This window comes from Octodon degus, unplaced genomic scaffold (assembly GCF_000260255.1).
Source record: "Octodon degus isolate 3935 unplaced genomic scaffold, OctDeg1.0 scaffold00216, whole genome shotgun sequence".
Taxonomy (NCBI): domain Eukaryota; kingdom Metazoa; phylum Chordata; class Mammalia; order Rodentia; family Octodontidae; genus Octodon; species Octodon degus.
In genome coordinates this window covers 3,679,213-3,700,882 of record NW_004524792.1, presented here as the reverse complement: position 1 = coordinate 3,700,882, position 21,670 = coordinate 3,679,213, and the positions used below count along the sequence as shown (strand labels likewise).

The window sequence follows — 21,670 nt, the reverse complement described above, 5'->3', positions numbered from 1 at the left end:
TAACCGTTCTACCTTGTCTCTTTTTAAAGCTTTGTGTGGGTCCCATTATGCAAAAGATATAAACTAGATTGTTTATAACTTTTCTCTAATTGTACCCTGGCTGTATCTGTATAACTTGGTTTTATTTAATTTTATTTTTTTGTCGTTTTTGAGACAGTCTCACTATGCAGTTTATGCTGGCCTTATATACCTTACATTTACAGAGTATGTTTTTGTGACTTAGTGTATCCCAAATTCTTTTTAATTTGTGATATATCTAATTTGAAAATGTTTATGATTTAACTTCATATTGTGTAATTAATGAGAAAGAAAATCTGGACAACAGTGAGTGACAGTGTTTTATATTCTTACCTTTCTAGATAAAATTTGATGCTGGGACCCTCCTCCTTAGTACGCACCGACTGATTTGGAGAGATCCAAAAAATCATGTAAGATACAGATTTGACATCGGTTCCGGGTTTTATGTATTTGTTTATTTTTTGGTGGTGCTGGGAATAGAACCCAGTGCCTTGTATGTGCTAGGTGAGTACTGTAGCACTGAGCCCACCTCTGGCCATTTGTTGTGCATTTTAAATGATGTTTCTCCCACTTTGGAAAAACTATAAATTGATATAGCATACTTTCCTTTTCAGAATATCAGAAATGTGTCTCATGTTAATCTCTCTAAAGACTATTTTCCCTCACTTGGCACCAGAGAAGTCTGCAGTTACTGGATGGAGAATCCCGGTGACTTCTTATTTTTAAACACTGGTCAGGTTCTACCTCATACCTGACGTGTGGGGGATAGCAAGGGCACACCCTGCCTGTGGTGGAGGGCCCTGTGTTCTCCCAGTTATCCACCATCCCTGATAGTTGTTGGGAATCAGGAGGGGAGTCTGTTGTGTGCCCTCACCTAAGCACCAAGAAAAGCTGCCTCCAGGTCACTCTAAAAGAGGGAAGCACCGGCCCCTGTTTTTATAATTTCTAGATATGGAAAATAAGGTATGCATAGAGAGAGCTGATACCTTTATTTCAAAGGGTTTTAACTTGAAAGTATATATCCTATAGCTGAAAGTGGCAGAAAGTGAGCTCTAATAGCTGTTTATTTTCTTGATCACTTTCCCTGCTGTGTTTTTTTTTTTTTCTTTTGTTGAGTGTTGGGGTTCAAAACCTAGGGCTTGAGACTGGGTGTGGTGGCACGCACCTGTAATCCCAGCTCTTGGGAGGCTGTAAACAGGCGGTTCACTATGAGTCTGATCTAGTAGTGAGACCCTGAACACCCTGAACACCCTTCCCTAAAATACTACATAAATAAGTAAATAAATAAATAAAACCTAGGGCTTTACCAGACTAAGTATGTCCTCTGCCACAGCACTGTACCACAGCCTTTATGGAATTTTATTCTTTCTTTTTTTTTTTTTTTTTTTTTGCTGAACCGGGGGTTGAACTCAGACCCTTTCACTGCCAGGGAAGCGCTTATTCCACTGAGCCATCTCCCCGCCCCCTCTTTATGGAATTTTAATAAAAACCATATATAAAAAATATACCATACCTTTTGAAAGACCACTAACCATTGTACTATCTCACTTTTTGCCTTTTGGGAACCAGTTTTGCTCCCTTAAGGACTGTAATCCCCCCATCAATATTAAATTTCATATCCTGTTAATTTTCTCTAATTTTTTGTGAGTAAAAACACACACCATAGAAATCATTTGGAGAATAGGGAATCCTTTAACCATATGTTGATAAACTGATCTTAGAATAAGTGGCAAATTTGAAAGAATTCTTAGATCCAGTATATATATATATACATTTTTTTTTTCCCTTCCCCTTGAGACAAAGTATGTTGCTGAAGCTCTTACCCCAGCCTCCTGAGTAACTGGGGCATTCGCCACCACACCTGGCCTTGTATAATCAATGTAAAAATCATATGTACTGATAAGGAAATCTACATCAGTATTTTCTGTTAAAAATTGTGTGTTTATACATATGGGAAAAATACGAAGAATTGCAAAGCAGAAGAAAAATATCACCCTTATGATGTACCCTTTAAAACTTATTTTATCTCCATGTAAGAAAATATTGTATGTGAGAAATTTTTATGCATTAATTTTAGAAAATATACCCAGTAGGGTATGAATATGATCAAAACATATGCATTGAAATTTTCACCCTTTAAAAATCTGAAACAGGAGGTGGGTGGAACAAGAAGGGTGGTAGAAAGGGAATGATTAAAGTTTGGGAGGCATATGTACAGATCTGCCAAAATGAAACTCATTAATCTGTATAACCAAAATGCACTAATAAAAAATGTAGAAAGAAAAAATACGTCCACTATTAAAAAAAGGTTGTTATAGCTGTTTTTATATTTTTCCACATAGCAAAATCCACCACAATCTTTAATTTTTCCCTAAGCTTATTCAAAGAATAAGACAACGTTGTTATTTTTAAATGTTGTGATCAAATCTCTTAAAGATACGTTGCACGCTTACACTGTGAAAGGACTCCTGTCAAGGTGAGGGTCTTGCCTTCTCCCGCTCTTCTTCTAGGAGTGCTGCATGGCCATTCCCTTGTCCCAGATTGTGTTCATCGAGGAACAGTCAGCTGGAATTGGGAAGAGGTGAGGTCCGCACATCACAGCCTTCACAAAAGTGCACCTTTCGTACTGCTAGTTCCCACCTTAGATTGTTCTCTATGTATGGAGTAACACCTTTGGTCAGAATGAACAAATATGGTCGTGCTCTCATCGTCTATTTCCACAAATGGTTGCCTTCCCAAGTTGCTGTCTTGCTTGGTCCTCACATCAGAGCTGACCCATCTGAGAAAATTCACTAACTGGGGGGCCAGTGAGATGGCTCAGTAGAATTAAGCACTTCCCTGACAAGCGCAAGAACCTGAGTTCAATCCCCGGTTCCGCAAAAAAAAAAAAAAGAAAGAAAGAAAGTTCACTGACTGATACTGTTCCATCTGCGTAATAGGTTATCTTTCAAGTTTGAGTTGTCCCGTTATCAGAATTAGTGCCATGGTAGTTACTTTGCAAAGCTGGATGTTTACAAGAGTAATAAGAGGCACAATTCATAATTGGACAGTGAATGTAAGGTGAAGTTTCCTGGATTGCCAGGAGAATAGCCATCCCGGTGTATAGCTGCAGGCTGAGATGCTCCTGCTGATTCAAGTGTTGCAGAAATTTTGGCTTTATATTCCAAATGTGTGCGACTCAGACTTCTGAACAAATACTGTTGGTGTGAAGTGTTTTCTATGTAGGTCCCCCTTTAGAGTTAGCATAATTAGACTCTTTGATGGAAGTTAAACCGTGTTGAGCTTCACTAGATATGCAATGCATGACTTAATCATAACGTTACAGCAAACGTAAAAGATTGTTTATGTAGCTGAAAGAAGCTAACCAACACTTGGAAAATAAATAGCCCATTGGTTTTTGGAGTAGATCATGATGTTCTATGTGCAATTTATATGTCTCTTCATTTTTTAAGTCTTATTCTGTAAAGAAAACCTTTTAAGAATATTTTAGGTCAATTGATTTTTTTCCTCTGTCTTCCAAGAGTAATATAAACTCTTTAATAGAAATATTTAGAATATTTACATTCAAAATAGTGTCTTATTTTTAAAAACATCTCCACTGAGGAAGAATAAGCAGGTTAACTTTTTTTTTTTCATGTATTCTCTTTGGTTTCTAGCCCCTACCCTCATATAATTATCACAATTGCATAAATTTAAAGACGTTTTTCACTTTTTAAAAGAATTTTTTTTTTTGAGACAGGATCTTATGTACCCCAGGCTGTCCTTGTACTTGTCATTCTCTTGCCTAAATTTTGAGAATGCTAAAATCATAGGCATGTGCTACCTCACTTGGGTTTATTTTATGTTTTTCACCTTTTAACTTTTTTTTTTTTTTTTTTTTTTTTTTTTTTGTAGTGCTAGGAATTGAATTTAAGGCCTTGCTGAATGCTAGGCAAGTGCTCTATCACTTAGCTGCATACCCAGCTTGTAACTTTTAGCAGCTTTTGGATTCAGGATATTCTTTTCATTTTGTAGATTTTAAATTTGATGAAATTAGTAATTGAATGACTCATATTTTTCTTAGTAAAAGAAAATATGAAGGGGCTGGGGAGATAGCTTGATGGTCTAAGTGCCTGCCTGGCAAGTGCAAGGACCGGTGTTCGATCCCCAGTACCACATGCCATGCCAACCCCAAAACCCTACGTGTGCTGTGCTAGCTACTGAAACTGGGTGTGGTGGCACATGCTTGTAATCCCAGTGCTGGAGAGGCTGAGACAAGATGATCACTATGAGTCCGAGCTGTGTAGTGAGATCCTATATCAAATAAGTGAAAGATTTAAAGAAAATTTTTTAAAAAGCATGAAAAATTCCATATGAAAAATTAATAGGAATTTTTTTTGCTTTGGAGTTTTTTTTTTTTTTTAATTTTTTAGAGAAGGATCTACAGGGTGTTCAGGGTCTCACAACTAGATCGGACTTGTAGTGATCTGCCTGTTTGCAGCCTTCCAAGTGCTGGGATTACAGGCATGCGCCCCCATGCCCAGTCTCAGTTGCCATCTCAGTACGCCTTGGGAGTGGGGCTAGCATGGTAGGCTCCAGGGATGAATCCCCGGCCCTTGTGCCTGCCTTTAATCTGCAGAGCTATTTGGCCTTCCCTTCCTTTGGAATTTTTTAGCTTCATTTTGTATCATAATCTCTTTTTTTTGGTATCATAATCTTGTAGTTTTTCTGTTTGTTTGTTTGTTTGTTTATTTGGTAGTGGGGACTGAATTCAAGACCCTGCATTTGCCAGGCAGATACTTATTCTACTGAGCTATCTCCCCAGTCCAATCTCGTAGCTTTTCCTTGGGTTTCCTCTGATAATAGGACCAAGGGTTTTTAGTTTTATAGGTTGTGAAATGCTTACCATCAGTTAACTTATCACAATTGTCATAGTTTTGTTGTGCTGCTTGATGGTTTATTCCAAGCAGTCTTTCTGATTCTGCTAGCATGGCTTATTTGTTAAGCTGTTAAAAGCTATTCACAAAGGAATAGATGAACAGCCCTTATGCTGGTCCCAGCTCACTAAACAAACCATGCTTCATACTCAGGCCCAAGTCATGATGTTTCAGTTTTACAGCAATATTTTGGCAAACATACACCCCCCAAGTGCCTCCCAAAAAAGTAAATTCGAGTACTGTAGTAGGCTCATCTGTAATGTGAGCATAAAAGGCTGTAAACTAAGGTATCCAGAATATTTTGACTGTGTGTTTTTTAGTTTCTCTAATCTTTATAGAACATTGTTTATTGAGCACGTTGAAAAAGGGGATGAAAACAGATGTAAAAGGCTGAATAAATAGGGTGGTGTTTATAATAGTTAGAAGATAACCACAGTCATAAAGATAATGATAGCTTATATTCCTGGGGCAGTAAAAACAATCTTTTACGTTTGCTGTAACGTTATGATTAAGTCATGCATTGCATATCTAGTGAAGCTCAACACGGTTTAACTTCCATCAAAGAGTCTAATTATGCTAACTCTAAAGGGGGACCTACATAGAAAACACTTCACACCAACAGTATTTGTTCAGAAGTCTGAGTCGCACACATTTGGAATATAAAGCCAAAATTTCTGCAACACTTGAATCAGCAGGAGCATCTCAGCCTGCAGCTATACACCGGGATGGCTATTCTGGCAATCCAGGAAACTTCACCTTACATTCACTGTTTTTCCTATTGGGTCTCTTTCTGGATCATGCTGTGGATTAGGTGGCATTTTCCAACAAATGATACTGTAGAATGTTAGTTTTGGATGGAGTTTTAATAAAATATCAGCTGGCCAGTTTCACAGATAAATTCTTCCATTTTGTTTTTGGTGAAAACCATAATATGCTTTGGCAGAAGTTATAGGCCCCTTATAACCTTTGGGGCTGACTCTGTGTTGGAAAACTCTAGTGATAACCCACTCATTTGCATATTTATTTTGGATTTGTTTTATAAAGCCACACACTTATTTAATAGCTGTAGCTATTAATGTGAAGTTTTTTGGTTTAAAGCTTATGTTTTAAGTAGAGATATTTCTGAAAGCTTCATTAATGATAAATTTAATACACAGTTTAAAAGGATGTCTTTCTAGTCTATTCTCTTTCTACATGACTTCAAGAGTGATTTGAAATATATTAAAAGTCATGAAAGTAGAACTAATAATTTTTTTTAAATTTTTTCATTTTTTTATTTTTCAACATGACAGCATGGCTTTATTTCTTATATTTCGTTTTTATACTTTTCTTCTGGTAATAATTTTTTTAAAGCAATTATTTATATTACTGTGCTCTCTTTTTTTAGTGCTAAAATAGTGGTTCATCTGCACCCGGCTCCTCCTAGCAAAGAACCCGGTCCATTCCAGAATAGTAAGAACTCTTATATCAAGCTCTCCTTCAAAGAACATGGCCAGATCGAGGTAAGTTTCTGTGGGAATAAAGTAGGAGCGTGTGTGTTTTTTATGATGGAAGGCAATGTTGTACAATATTACCAGCTCTTACCATATGAAATCTTTTCACATCGGAGGCAGTAGGATACTAATAAACGTAGCCTGCCACTCAGCTCCTAGTAACAGTTTTCAGTACTGAAATTTGGTCAAAGGAGCAGAGTGGCAGGGAAATATTAAAATGAATTAATACTTGAAAACTCACTAGCCTTAAATCAGGCAGTCTATTTTGGTTAATTTAAAAAATCTAATCACTTCAATGCTTGTGCTGTGATTACAGTAGTTTGTATGTTTGTTCTGATTCGAAAGTCACTGTACAAGTATACTTCAGACATACACATGTGTGCTTCTCATTAACATCATAAGTTATTTATGTTTTGTTTTCAGGGGTCCCTCAACCATGCTTATCATACAGTCCCTAAGTAAATACATAGACGTGACAGACCAGTCACTCTTACTAGTTGAAAAGTGTTATTTTTTTTTTCTTAGTGAGTGTATGGATGTTTTGTCCATAAGTTTTGTCTTCACACTTTAGCTAGATGAATGATTCTGTTTCCTTCGTGGAAAATAGTTGTATATTTTCTCTGGCACTGTGTTTGTTTCACTATAGACTAAAAACAATCCACATATGCAGGATTGTTTAAAGTAAGTCTATTTCATTGTCACTCATCTCTTTGTTGCGAACAGTCCACTTTATATAGAAAGTCAGTCAGCACCACCCCTCCCCCTGCTTTCTGAACTTGGTCCAAGAAAAGGACTTCCTTTGCTTGCCTTTGATGTCTCAGAAATATAGGCTTGTTGCAAATAATTGAATGAACTTACATACTAAAAAGTTAAGTAATACTTTTTGTGAAGGTGTCACAGCCTTACTAACTCATCTGTGGTCAATGTTTGTGCACAACAGTTTTATAGACGTTTGTCAGAGGAAATGACACAGAGAAGATGGGAGAATATGCCAGTTTCCCAGTCATTGCAAACAAGTAGAGGATCTCAGGTATTTTTAAAAATTATTTGCTAATCGAGTATTTTTAACTTTGTACTTAGATCTTACGTAAAGACTGATGATAGAACTTGCCACAAACAAAATTGTAGTGTTCTGGTAAAAAGTTAATTTTCATAGCACTTAGTTTAAATCACTGGCTGTGGACAGGCACTGAAATGTGTGAAAGTAACTGGGAAAATAACCATCAAGTACCAAAATTTTAATTTTTTTTGTACATTTGAGGCCCTATTATAATCAGATAACATGATTTGTCAAAGAATAAAAATAAATATAATTAAATTTATATGTAAAATCTACATATTTGGGTTTTCTTTAATGATTTAAAAGATCATTATGTACCTCCAGAAACAGACAAATGTTTTGAAAGGAAATTAGATGTAATTGTGTGTTGTTTTTCTTTGGTTCATTGTGGGACTTTTCCCGCCATTGAAAACATATTGTAGGTCAAAAAATATTTTGTTTCCTTCCTAATTGGTGTTTTATGTTGTACTTTTTTTCCTAGCCAGGAAGAGTAAGGGCTGTTGGAATTGTAGGCATTGAAAGGAAACTGGAAGAAAAAAGAAAAGAAACTGACAAAAACATTTCTGAGGTAACAAATTTTGATCCGATTTCTTTTTTAGTGATTTGTGTTTATCCTTTTGCACACAATCTGTGAGACTACATTCTGTAGCTTGGAATATTTTTGGTTTGCTTAAAGTTCCATGATCTTAATTTTACTTTTAACAGCAGTCTTGGGCCTGGGAGATAGCTCAGTAGAATAAGTGTTTGCCTGGCAAGCATAAGATCCTGAGTTTAATCCCCGGTGTGGGGGGGGGCAGGCGGGCGGGGGAGTGATCATAACAGAAGTCTGTCAGACTTGTATAATTTAACAAAAACATATTTTAAAAGCTATTTCTAAAAAGAAACACATTTATTTTCTGTTGGAAAATGTAGACTGTTGTATGTAAATTTTAAAGATGTAATTGATTGAAAAATATTCCTAATGAGTTCAAGGTCCTCCATATGTTTATTTTGAAAGTTTGGTTAACTTACAATTATTTTTTTTCATGTATTTGGTACAGGGTCTGCAGGCTCTCACTACATAGATCGGACTTGTAATGATCCTCCTGTTTACAGCCTCCCAAGTGCTGGGATTACAGGGGTGCACCACCACACCCAATCTCAGTGCACTGTCATGGGGGTGGGGGCAGCACCAGCATGCCAGTCCAGGAGGATTGAACCCCCGGCCCCTGCATCTGCCTAAGCAGTTGTTTTAATCTGCTGAGCCATTTGGCCAGCCCTGGAAGTTTGGTTGACTTAATTGAGAGAAGAATGCCATTATATCGCCACTATCCCGGGGTAGCTACCATTCATATGGTTTTATGCCAGTAATTGCTTGGGAGCCAGACACAGACATTAAGAATAGCTCCATCAGCCTATTGCTTCTACTCAGAGGCAACCCTGAGCATGTAAACTACAGTGTTTCCAAAACTTCATCATAAATGAGGGAATTCATGTGAAGGGAAAGAACTCTAGTTAGGAAAGCCCATATGAAAAGAAAAAAAAAAGAAAGAAATGGTTTAGGGGCTGAGGAGATAGCTCAGTAGAATAAGCGCTTGCCTGGCAAACACAAGGGCCTGAGTTCAATCCCCAGTTCTGGGGGGAAAAAAAAAAAAGCCCATATGATTAAATTCTGTGAAGTGGCTAATACCTAATACACCTTAACATGCTGTGTTAGCTGTTACTGAAATGAAATACTTGGGTAATCAACTTATAAAGAGAAAAGGTGTTTTTCTTTTTTTAGCTAACGATTTCAGAGGTTTAGTCCATGATTAGCTAGTGTTGTTCCTTCACCTAAAAGCAGTAGTTACTGAATGCCTATTCAGGATTACTGATTGAAAAATAGAGGACCTGAGGACATTTGGTCTGTTAAGTGCTCATAGTTTAGGTTTTGCTGATTGCATTTTCATGGTGAAGTTGTACATGTTTTTCAGAAGTGTTTATTTTCTTTAACTGGCAGCTAGATTCAGAGGGTTGAGCACACTTTCAGTCCATCTGGTGAGAGTGAAAGTGGGCATCTTATGTCTCTTGTTACTTAGTAGCTGTTAACACACAAGATGTTAGTTGATTAGTGTTTGCAAATGGTGATACTGTACCCTTTTCGTGTATTAGTTGGAATGTTTTTGTAAAGAGTACCCTGTACTATTTGCTTTTCCACTGAAACAATTTATAGAGGGAAGTCAGGATAACTGCTTTTTTTTTCTTTATGATCAGAATAATAATTTTGTTCCTTATCATCTTCCATAGTTGACTAAACTCATAGGGGTTTTTGTAAAAGACTTACTATCATGAATTTTAATGTGCTGATGGTTCTGGTCAGTTGCAATTATTTAGTCTATATGAAGCTGTGACTGTCCTGTGTTTGACCAGTGTAGCCTTTTCAAATGGGCTCCTGAGTTCTTTCTTTTTTTTTTTTTTTTTGTTTTCGAGACAGGGTTTCATTATGCAGTTCAGGCTGACCTTGAACTTACTTTGTAGCCCAGCCTGGCCTTGAACTCATGTCGATTCTCCTGCCTCAGCCTCCCAAGTGCTGGGGTTACAGGCGTGGTTTCCTGAGGTCTTTTGACATGATCTGGTGGACTTCTGCAGCTTTTTTACCGTTTGGTGTGACAGAAGTTCTAGGACCCACTGGGACATTTCCTGCCTCAGCATTTAACTAAGAAGCTCTTTCTTTAGTGGGGAAAAGTATTTCAAAACCACAATGCAGATCCATAAAAGTTGGTCTATGCTTCTAGGGCTTTGCGGTGTGTTATAAAATGCCATGAGACCATCCTGATCCTTTCAATTCAAATTCAGGACAACACCACCGAACAATTTCTAAAATAAGCTGTAAAGAAAATGTTTGTGTTTGTTCTCTTCATTTTTCTACATTAAGGGTATGCAGTACCTACACTATCTCAAGAACTTATTCAAAAGGAAAGAGTTACTGAGTTGAAGGACAAGAGAGGGAGTGGGGGAGAGATTTATTTATGTATGTAAGCAGGATTGGACAACTGCACTTGTGCATTTCTGCTGGTCTATGGAAAGAAGCAGTTAATGCTTTAATTTGTTTTGTCTCCTTTTTTCAATTGTTTGTACTTTTTCTCTTCTTAGTTTCTTACACATTTCTTTTTTCTCTTCCAATTTTATGTGCATCTATCTGGTAATAAGAGTAATTGATTGGAAGACAACACTATACATTACAACAAATACTGTGAAATTCTTATTACTTTTTAAGTGAAATTCTGTATCACTTGTAATTTTTTTGTTTCGATTCTAATTTGTACTCTCTTTAAAAAATTAAATAAAAAACCCCAAAACATTCAGCCCTCCACGCATTGCATTTCCCCCAGCTCTCTTTTAATCTGTGCTCTAGCAACTTTTTCAGGAAGTGCTTCTGGGAACGGTATTTCTTGTTCTGCCGCTTGTCCTCCTTGTGTGTGAACATTTTGCTGAGTTTAAAGTCCATAGTTCATATTTCTTTATCTTGTGTTACCCTTACTTTCACTGACATGAAGTGTTGCTGCCAAATAACTATGGCAATCTTAATTTTTTTCTCGTTAAGCACTTGCTGCTTTCCTTTTAAAGCCCAGTAATTTTGAGATTAAATAAAATAATTTTAATTATTTTTTATTTTTAATTATTTTTAAAAAAGGATAAAAATAATTTTAAAAAATTAGAAATGATACAGCATTTCACTAAACAGAATGATAGGAATTCAACAAGGGTTGTTACATTTCATATTACATTTTAGAAAGAAACTGTTCAAAAGGAAGTAATAACTGGGATGAAGGAAAGGAAAAAAGAAAGAAGGGAAGAAGCAACATACATGTATATACACAGAATGGCTTGGATAATTATACTGCTGATTTCTGCTGACCTATTGAAAGGAGCAGTTAATGCTTAAATTTATTTCCCTCTCTCCTTTTTAATTTTTATTTTTTCTTTGTACTGAAACTCAAACTCAGGACCTTGCGCTTGCCAGGCTAGTGCTTATGCCGCTGAGCTATCTTCCTGACCAATTTTTCATAATTTTTTGACCAATTTTGCATGCTTATATCTGGTAATGTGAAGCCCAATAATTTTACTAAATTGTGTATTTGTGATAGTCATCCTGGATTGTTATTCTCAGACGTACAATAGTTTTTTTAAGTGTATAATTTCAGTAATTTTATGAAGTTTTTTTGGTGTAATTTTCAAGAATTGCTTTGTAGGGCTGGCCAGATAGCTCAGTGGACTAAAGCGCCGGCTTAGGCAGAGTGTAGCAGCCAGGTTCAATCACCAGAGTTCCGTGCCATGCGCGCCTGTAATCCTAGGACTTGGGAGGCTCAAAACAGGAGATCACTACGAGTCTGATCTGTGTAGTGAGACCTTGTAGACCCTGTACCAAATACATTAAAAAAAAAAAAAAAAAAACCCACAAAAGAATTTCTTTGAGTTTTTCCTTTTGTGACTCCAGTCTCACTATTTGTAGTAGTCATCACTATTTATATTTTCTTTCAAATGCCTTTTATCTTTTTTATTTAGAAAAAAAATCCACTTTCTTATCTTTCTCATATTATTTATTTAGTTTTATGTAATGTCTGTTGGCTTTAGTTCCAAAATAATTTAAAATGTTTTTAATCTCACACTTCACTTCTCTTTGACATTGTCCATTGATAACTTGGATCATTATACTAACATTTTTAGCTTGTTTTGAAATACAAGGTTACATTTTGATTTGATCCATAAGTATATTTTTGGGGCATGCTTTTATTGTACGCAGTGTTATTGTACTCCATGTTTTGTTTTTTCTTATAATAAACTTATGTAGGATTTGACCTTGTTCCTTTGCTGTGGCTCATTTCATGTGAAGTTAGTTCCCTGAACTTTTCGAGGAAGGCCTCCTTCATGGTAGCTTTCATCCTGCACACAGCTTTCTCTCTCCTCAGCTACTTTGCTTTCAGTGATGCTTTGCCCTGCTCATATCCTTTCTTTTTTTAAATATATTTGATACAGGGTCTCACTATGTAGCTCAGACTCATAGTGATCCTCCTGTTTTCAGCCTCCTCAGTGCTGGGATTACTGTGCACCACTATGGCTGAACTTGGTGGCCAGCTCAGCGCATCCAGGAGTGGGACCAGCACGGCATGTGGTGCCAGGGATTGAACCCTGGTCCTTGCGCTTGCCTAAGCAAATGCTTAGTCAACTGAGCTGTCTTGCTGGCCCTCCTATCCTTGTTCTTAACTGGACCTAAATACTCCGTATATGTACCTCCTTCACTTTTGATTCCTTTTTCAGTGCCTTTTCCCCACTATGGGTTTCTGGAAGTGGTGCCTGGCAGGTCAGTTTCAAGTATTTACAGGTTCCTTCATTTCCTCTTGTCCCTACTGGGGACACTGGGCATCCACCCACCATTGACATGGATGAGACCCTCTCTGTGTTAGGCACTCCTCCCTTTGGCCTGGCTTGTTTTCTAGTGGATACCTTCTTGGGTTTTTTGATGTTATCTTTGCATAGATCCGTCAGTAACACTTTTGCTTCCTTTTTTTTTTTTCTACCTTGACACTGGTATCATACAGTTTTGTCACTCTTGTTTTCTCTGCTTGTATCTTGGGCATTTGCCTGTACCCTGACATTTAGTTTGGTAGTGTGGGTTACCTGTGGACATTTGGTCTTGCGACCTATTTGCCCAGTCTGCTTTTATGCTGGGATTTAGAGAGATCAAAAAACTATGCTGTCATACTTCCCATATTTTCAGGAGTCTCTAATTTCTGAGCAGTCTGGACAGCCTAGCATTTGAAGGGTTCTTATTCTCCAGTGAAGAAATTGTAGATGACTGCCTAGATCTGGCACCAAAGGCTTGAGCACCCCGCCCTGCTGCTTTGCAGGCAAGCACCCAGTCTGCCGTCAGCATCGCTCTTCTCGTCACCCAGGAGGCGCTGACACTGTCCTCTTTCAGCAACACCCAGTGCCATCCTCTGTGTGTTGACACTTTCTTAGGAAGATGGCATCAAATTGTATTACTTGTATTTTACATTATTTGTATCCTTTTTTTTAAAATGTTGTTATACTAACTTGGCATTATGTTTAAAATAAAGTTTTTCTTAATTTATGATGTGAAATATTCCAGCCCAGTCTTAATTCTTAGGGAGTTGTGTTGCTCTAGGGATTCTACAGCATTGTGCTCTGTCCTGTAGTCATTGATGTATTCAGCAGGTGGGTCTTGTCTCTACTCCGCTGAGCCCTGCTGGGGACGCTGTGGGAACTGTGGTCCTGGTCCAGGTGAGAGCAAGCAAACAGGCGCTGTGGGAGAAGCCCCTTGTGAGGAGAAAGCGAGGCTCTAGCAGGAACATATAGCACACACCGCAATTTCCTTTGGAGACAAGGAAGGCTTGGTAATAGCACCAATGTAGAACTTAAGGCCTAACCAGTGTGGGCTACATAGTGAGTTTAAGGCCATCCTGTACTATACAGCAAGGCCCAGTCTCAAAAAAAAATAAATTAAATTCATAGAATTCAAGGCCTAGAAGATGAGTAGGTGCTAGCAGTCACTAGAAGGGATAAAACAAGTGCAGGTAGAGTGGACGCAATATACAAAGGTACAGAAGCATTAAAAGTGGAAATTAAAGAATATATTAATAGTCACTGAAACTGATAACTAAAGTAATGGCTGAAAGTCAGTAACAAAACAATTCTGTAAGTCAGCTTTTGAAGCTATCTGTGGTTTTAATACGGATACCATGTTTGTCAGATTTGGAGTAGAGGGCCAGGGAGATAGCTTGACATAAGTGCCTGCCTGGCAAGCAGAAGGTCCTGAGTTCAGTACCCCGAATAGACACACACACTCGATGGGGAGTGGACATTTGACTGTAAGTGTAGTAAAAGTTTCTCTAAACTGGCAGATAAGATAATAGACTGGGTTTGTGCATCTTCCCTCTTCCTTTATTTATTTTTTTTTTCCCGAGGTTTCACTGTGTAGATCAGGCTAGTCTCAAACTATGTAGCCCAGGCTGGCCTGAAACTCACGGCCATCGCCCTGTGTGGCCCCGAGCGCTGTGCCACTATAGCAGGTTTTAATTTTTATTGTAATTTCCCACCCATATTTTGTTAGTTGGTTAATTTCAAGTTTTACAGTAACAGACAAAAGCAAGGAAGCTTTTATTTGTGCTTAAGTAATTATAACTTAAAGTTTTTATTTTTATTTTTTTTGCATTACTGGGGATTGAACTCAGGACTCATTATATTCTACTGAGCTATCTCCCCGGCCCAATTCTAAAGCATAATATTTATATTTCTTTTTATTGACTATAATCAATAAAGGTTAATAGGTGATTTTATGTAAATTCATTGTTTGTGACTGTTTTCCTTTGAAAATAGAATGAATTACTATATAAAATCCTGTTCATTAATTTTCTTTACACAAGTGAAACAAATCTATTAACATTTTATATAGTCAAAAGTAAAAAGTATGTGAAATTTGTGTTACTTGCCCCTCATTAAACACTGGAGTTGACTTAGTTTCAGAGCCCATGCCCAGAGCTTCCTACAGGGCGTTTCCTGCATCTGCTGGTGGTTGCTGATAAGAATCCGTTCTTTGAGCTTTGTGTTTTTCTGAGGAAATTCCTGTTAGGTGTGTGCACATCCCCCTTTGTTTTCCTTGTAAGCCTTAGTGAGTTGGCCATTAGAATCCTACATTGTACTCTATTCTTTTAGCAAAGCCCCTTAGCAGATGAGGAGCACTTTCCTGCAGATGGGCATAAGCTGATCGGAGCCTTGATTATACTGTATGTATCAGGCCACTATGTAGACTGATTTTTCATTGTTTAAGTGATTTAAAAATAACATCTATGCCTATCAGACAAGAAATTCTATACTGGGGATATATTTTCAGTAACTTGAAACTATGTATTAGAAACATGCCTGATTAAATTAGAAGAGGCCTGCAATATTTGTTGTAGTAAATGAAACAATGGATGAGTTTTTTTTTTTTTTTTTTAGTAAGTGGTTTGTTGTAGACAGGGTCTTAGCTGCCTACATGTTTTCTTTTTTTTTTTTTTCTTTCTTTTCAAAGTTTTATTGATAAACATATAGCAATGAGACAGTTTCAAAAAAATATGGAACGCTTCACGAATTTGCGTGTCATCCTTGCGCAGGGGCCATGCTAATCTTCTCTGTATCGTTCCAATTTTAGTATATGTGCTGCCGAAGCGAGCACAATGGATGAGTTTTATTTGGATATGTTTAATGGTATTCAGATGCTTTTTTGGGGGGGTGGGTACTGGGAATCTTTTTTTTTTTCAGAACCGGGGATTGAACTCAGGCCTTTGCGCTTGCCAGAGAAGCGCTTATTCCACTGAGCAGTCTCCCCGGCCCCTAGGAATTGAATTTAGGACCTTGTTCATGCCAAGCAGGCACTGTGCCCCTGAGCTATATTCCCAAACCTTCCTACCCCTTTCTGGTCTTTTTGAGACAGGGTTTCACTAAGCAGTTCAGGCTGGCCTTGAACTGACTTTGTAGTTGAGGCTGACCTGAAGCTCAGCAATCCTCCTGCCTTAGCCTCCTGAGTGCTGGGATTCTAAGTATATATCACCAGGTCCACCTTTTTTTTTTTTTTTTTTAATTTTTGAGACAGAATTTTTCTATGTAGTCCAGGCTGGCCTTCAAATTACTATGCAGCCAGTTTGGTATCTAACTTGCCATGATCCTCCTGCCTTCTGAGTACTGGGATTATAGGCATAGGACACAACATCTGGAATGAAGGCCTTTTTGTGTCTGAGAGCCACCGCATCCATGACTGTAAAGGGCTTATCTTTCAGAGGCTGAGGCTTACTGTCTCAGTTCAGTCATACCTGCTATTAAAATAAAAATTAATGTTCCCCCCCAAAATATTACTGCAGCTGTGATTCACCATCTTCAGCCAGGAAAAGTTCACAATGCTTTTATTTTTTTCTTTAACTTCTTTTTTTTAAAGAGGAAAAAGCCCCAAAATGGAAAACAAGGTAATAGGAGGCTAACAGTGGTTAATACATTGCATAGTTTGTTTAAATTATTCAGAGTACTAATATATAGTATCAAATGCTTTAATTAGGCATTTAATTGTCCAAACAGTGTAAGTACAAATCTTTCTTTTGAATGAACCAAGAGAAATTAGTAGTATAACTATCTTAACTATCTTGTAATGCCTTTGATTTTTGACCTTTGAAGAGGAAAACTAGGGACATATTTTCTTAATTGTGTTTAAAAAGTGAGTGCTATTTTGCAAACTATGTATTATTTTTTATGTTTGATCAATAATAACAAGTATCTCTTTGAAAGTTTGACATTTTTGTTGTTTTTAGAAAATACATGCTTTTCTTAGCTAATGTTATTTATAAAGTACATGTATTATATAATTATTAATTATATTTTTAAGAAAGCTATAATTTATATCATAGGGAAAAAATAGAGAGCAATTGCTTCATTGTTTTAAAATGTTAATTCTTTAGACAGATTCCAACAAAAACTCCTTTCTTCATTTCAGGCCTTTGAAGACCTCAGCAAGCTAATGATCAAGGTATACACCACATTATGTCTCTGACATTCATACCAGTTATAATACCATTTTGCAAATATATATTTTGTTAGATATTTTGGGGACATTATTTCTTTTTAGTTTTTTCTTTTGACAGGCTAAAGAAATGGTGGAATTGTCAAAATCAATTGCTAATAAAATTAAAGAAAAGCAAGGTGACATTACAGAAGATGAGGTAAAGATGCTAAGATGCTTTTCATTTTCTTTCTTTTTTTTTTTTTTTTTTTTTTTTGTGGTACTGGGGATTGAACTCAGGGACTTGTGCATATAGGCAACCATTTTACCACTGAGCTGCCTCCCCAGCCCCAATATATTTTCATAAGGCATTGGAAGGCAGATTACAATAATAACATCAATAGCAGTGACATTTTTGTGATTTACCAGTTTGCTTTTTTTTTCTTTTGTTGGTACCGGGAATTAAACCTAGGGCTTTTTCACTAAGCTACATCCTCAACCCCTTCTTTTATTTTTTATATTGAGACAGACTCTTGCTAAGATTTTCAGCTGGGCTCAAATTTGTAGTCCTTCTGCCTCAGTCTCCAGGGATGCTGGGATTATAGGTGTTTGCTTGGCTGTAGTGTCTGTTTTATATATATCCCTAAACTTGATGTCTCTTAATGAAATTTGTCTACATTATGGACATACCTGTATTTCTTTTTAAGTTTTCAGTTGTATCATTTGGTTGATATTAAATATAAAGTAGTTGTTACCTAAATGTTCTCTCACATGAAATGTGGGAAGTAAACAGACCATATTAGAAGAAGGAAGGAGAATAGATTTTTGCAGTGAACTACTTATGCATGCATTACCTTACAGTTCACAGCATGGAAACACAGTAGAAGAAATGGGTATATAGAGAATTAATTGAGCGCAGTTGGATTTATGATAAAAGATTTCAAATGTTGGGGTGGGGAGACTAATCATGCAGTCTTTCTTTGCATTTTTCCTCTCATTATAGACCATCAGGTTTAAGTCCTACTTGCTGAGCATGGGAATAGCTAACCCAGTTACCAGGGAAACCTACGGCTCAGGCACACAGTACCACATGCAGCTGGCCAAACAGCTGGCTGGAATATTGCAGGCGCCTTTAGAGGTAAAACCAAACCTAAGGGTACTTTAAAAACTGTTAATTATGTCCCAGTCATCAGAAGTCTTAAGGGCAAGGCTCCTTTCGTGATGTGGTTATGATCAATTGACTTTTTATTTCAAGAATATTAAAATTAGCTTAGTTTACATTAATAAGTTTTTGGAATCTTCAAAATTACATTTTATTGGCCTTTCAGATATCTATAACTTTCTAAATCTATTTGATAGAAAGGTTTTATTTTCAAAAGAAACATATGAGCTGTCTGTATAGATCTATTTCTATATACCTGATTGTTAACGTTTAGCCTACTGTTAATAATTCCATAATATGTATTTAATCTGGCAGTATTCGGGTGATCAAAGTTTTATTAAACAACGTGTATTAAGAAATACTTCAAGCATATGCCAAGACAAATAATATAATGAATCTCCGTATGTCTGTTACCCAGCTTTGTCTGTGAACCATTGTCTAATCAAAATTATTTTGAAGCAAATCCCAGACATCACATTATTTTATCTATAAGTATTTCAGTAACTATAATAATAAAAACTCCTTTACATGCAAATGTAATTTCATTTCATATCCCCCAATTTAAATCGCTAGTGTCATGAAATACCTAGTTAATGTTTACATTTTGTAAAAAAAATTACAGTGATTGATCTGTGTTTTCTGTTTGGATTTGCTTTATTGTTGTTGCTCTATGGATTTTCCATTCCTCTTTCTTTCTCCCAACTCCTAGAATTTATTTTGAAGAAACTTCAGTGTTTCATATGCCATGTATTGACTGTAAACTTTCTTCGAGAATATTTCATGAGGGTGCTATGCACTTTAGTCAGGAGGTAGATAATATTGATGGTCCCTTTTTTTCATACTGTCAGCAGTTGTTGATGTTTACTACGCTAGATCTGTTCATCAGTGGTTGCAGAATGGCAGAATTATTCATCTTTATTTATTGGTTGGAATACCTTAAAACATTTAAGTGTACTTTTAAAACATGACATAAGCCCTTTCTCATTTAAGTAAATGAAAAAACACAAATAACGACATCAGTGCAGATACTGAAATTTTGAGAGATATGTGGTGATTGAAAAAATACATTGAATGTTTAAATTTTATAAACTTATTACAGTAAAAGACACATTAGCAAGAACAGTGGTATAATTGTGTTTGAAGGGAGGGGGATATTTTGAGGGTATTGATGGCAACATGTCTTTTACTGTAATACATTTTTTAATTTAAACATTTTTGAACACTCTTCATTGATCTGTCATTTACAGCATCTACATTATTCATTGGATCTGGTGCTGTCTGACTTGTGGCTCTTCCCCAAAGTCAAAATGACCATGAAAGGTAAATGCATTAAATTAATTCAGGACATTGAAGTAGCCATAATAGTGTAACCAAAGGTACTCATAAAAGAAGGCTTCCAGAACTGCTTCAGGAAGTGACAAGAGCAACAGGGTAAGAGTGTTCAAAGAGGAGTATTGTAAGGCAGATTAATGACAGTTTGTCTTGCACTATAAGAAATTTATAAGTTTAAATACTCAATGTATTTTTCAGTCACCTTGTACACAAGAAAATTGTATAAATTTAAGAATTTTTCTGATTTTTGATTTTGCTCTGATTATGATTTTTGCTAAGAAATGCTTACTGGTGCTCATTTTACTTACTTTTCATATTTTAACAGGAGCGAGGGGGAATAATGTCACTCACAGAGGTGTACTGTTTAGTAAACCGAGCTCGAGGAATGGAAGTAAGAATACCATATTTAGATACTGGTAGCTAAATATAGACTTTCTTGATGTAATAGAAATTCCCCCAAAGCGAACACAATTTGAGGAAGAGATATGAATGTCAGAGTTATTTTGAGAAGCCATGTGGAGTGGTGAAAGAATACTGCTTTGGGAGCTTAGAGGTAGGTTATGTACCCAGGATCGAACCCAGGACCTTGCGCTTGCCAAGCAGGGGTTTGTGCTGCTGAGCTCTCTTCGAAGCTATGGTTTGTCAGTGGTTTGCTGTCTGACCTTGGGTAGCTTACTTAACTTCTCCCAGACTCAGTTTCTTACCTTGAAGGTAAGGATTTGGATTGAGTGGTACTTTCATTCTGTGTTTGTGTAGTCACGAGTGAAGCTGTGCAGGAATCCTATTCTCCACAGTAGTTTCCTCTTGCATTAACTTGGCTGGACACAGATTGCCACATAGATGGTGCAGAGGGAAAGCCTTGCTTGGATGTCTTATCTTCAGGGGCTGGGAGCGCTCGGTGTCCAGGGTCCTGCCCAGTGCTCTGTGCCCCAGCAGTCAGGTGTAGCACTGAGAGTCAGCAGTTGCCTCTGTGCACATGACTCACACGTTTTTCCAGCCTCATTCCAGTTTCACAGGTTCAGCCTCTGTTGTCTTTATTTGAATAGTATCACAGCTGTCATCGCTACGTTCTTATTAGCCACAAGGCATTCTTTATGTTACCTCATTTGCCCCCCCCCCCAGGAATTTAGAGAGGCACCCACTTTGTTATCCTTGTCTCAGGGATAGTTTGAGGATGGGGAAATTGAGATTTCAGTTAAATAATTTGATCAAGACCATGCCTGGTAAGTGCTTTAACAGGGATTTGGACCTGGGCCTGGTAGGCTCTGGAGCCCATCCTGTGTGACTCACAGCTGTGCATGTCCCCACCACTACCCAAAAGGATAGGTTCTGGTTAGCTATCTGGGACAATTATGAACTTGTAATGCTTAGTACAAAATAAAGTTAAATGTCAATATCTCAAAACAAATTTTTGTGTGGTACTGGAGACTGAATTCAAGGCGTTGCCCATGCTAGGCAAATGCTGTACCACTGAACTATGTTTCCAGCCCTTTAACCTTTTATGTAGTGGTTGGAAGTTTTAAAGTTATGTATATGGCCTGTATTACATTTCTATGAATAGCATTACTTTAATGACTGAAATCTAGCTCAGTGTCCAGGGTTCTGCCGAGTACTCTGGTACCACAGTCGTCCATCATCGTGGCTTCCGTCCTGCCTGGGCTATGTCCTAATAGGAATAATAGTCAGACTACTGTGATTTGTTAATCCCTTTTTGCATTATAATGATTAAGGCACCTAAAATCCTTAAGTGATAATTTTTAAAATTTCTTGTTCTGTTTTGTGATCAATACAGTGTGTAGCTTCACATCATTAATTTGCAGTGTAAACTGGTTTCTTTTTCCCAATAGTTGCTCTCACCAGAAGATTTAGTGAATGCATGTAAGATGCTGGAAGTGCTGAAATTACCTCTCAGGTAAAGGAACCTCCACGGGAAATTTGTTTTCTATAATTATGATTCTGAAGGAATAGACTGGAAAGTTCAGCCAAGTTTACCACCCTGCTTGGCACAGACATAATATTGTCATCTTAAAATTACATTAGATACAACCAGAGTTCCTCTGGTACCACCTCTTCCATCATCCTGGCTTCTATCCTGCCAGGGCCATGTCCTAATAGGAATCATAGTCAGACTACTGTCATTTGTGGAGAGAACATAAGAATGTACACTTCTCCCACATCATATAT

The 21,670-nt window shown here is 37.1% G+C and overlaps 1 protein-coding gene and 1 non-coding gene across 2 annotated transcripts in view; one reads left to right on the top strand and one right to left on the bottom strand.

Annotated features, from left to right (window-relative positions):
- The first annotated feature begins 363 nt into the window (after nt 1-363).
- The window catches only part of Vps36 (vacuolar protein sorting 36 homolog), a 26,279-nt gene continuing 4,972 nt past the window's right edge, over nt 364-21,670 (top strand). The window contains exons 1-10 of the mRNA XM_004645052.2: nt 364-428; nt 2,529-2,599; nt 6,322-6,436; nt 7,368-7,457; nt 7,969-8,055; nt 16,987-17,019; nt 17,135-17,212; nt 17,996-18,130; nt 19,812-19,877; nt 21,334-21,398. Of these exons, the coding sequence (XP_004645109.1) occupies nt 2,538-2,599; nt 6,322-6,436; nt 7,368-7,457; nt 7,969-8,055; nt 16,987-17,019; nt 17,135-17,212; nt 17,996-18,130; nt 19,812-19,877; nt 21,334-21,398 (731 nt within the window). The 5' untranslated portion in view covers nt 364-428; nt 2,529-2,537. The remainder of the gene's footprint in view (nt 429-2,528; nt 2,600-6,321; nt 6,437-7,367; nt 7,458-7,968; nt 8,056-16,986; nt 17,020-17,134; nt 17,213-17,995; nt 18,131-19,811; nt 19,878-21,333; nt 21,399-21,670) is intronic.
- Nucleotides 15,575-15,681, bottom strand: LOC111813725. Its single transcript, XR_002818898.1, has one exon. It is a non-coding gene; the product is annotated as a U6 spliceosomal RNA (small nuclear RNA).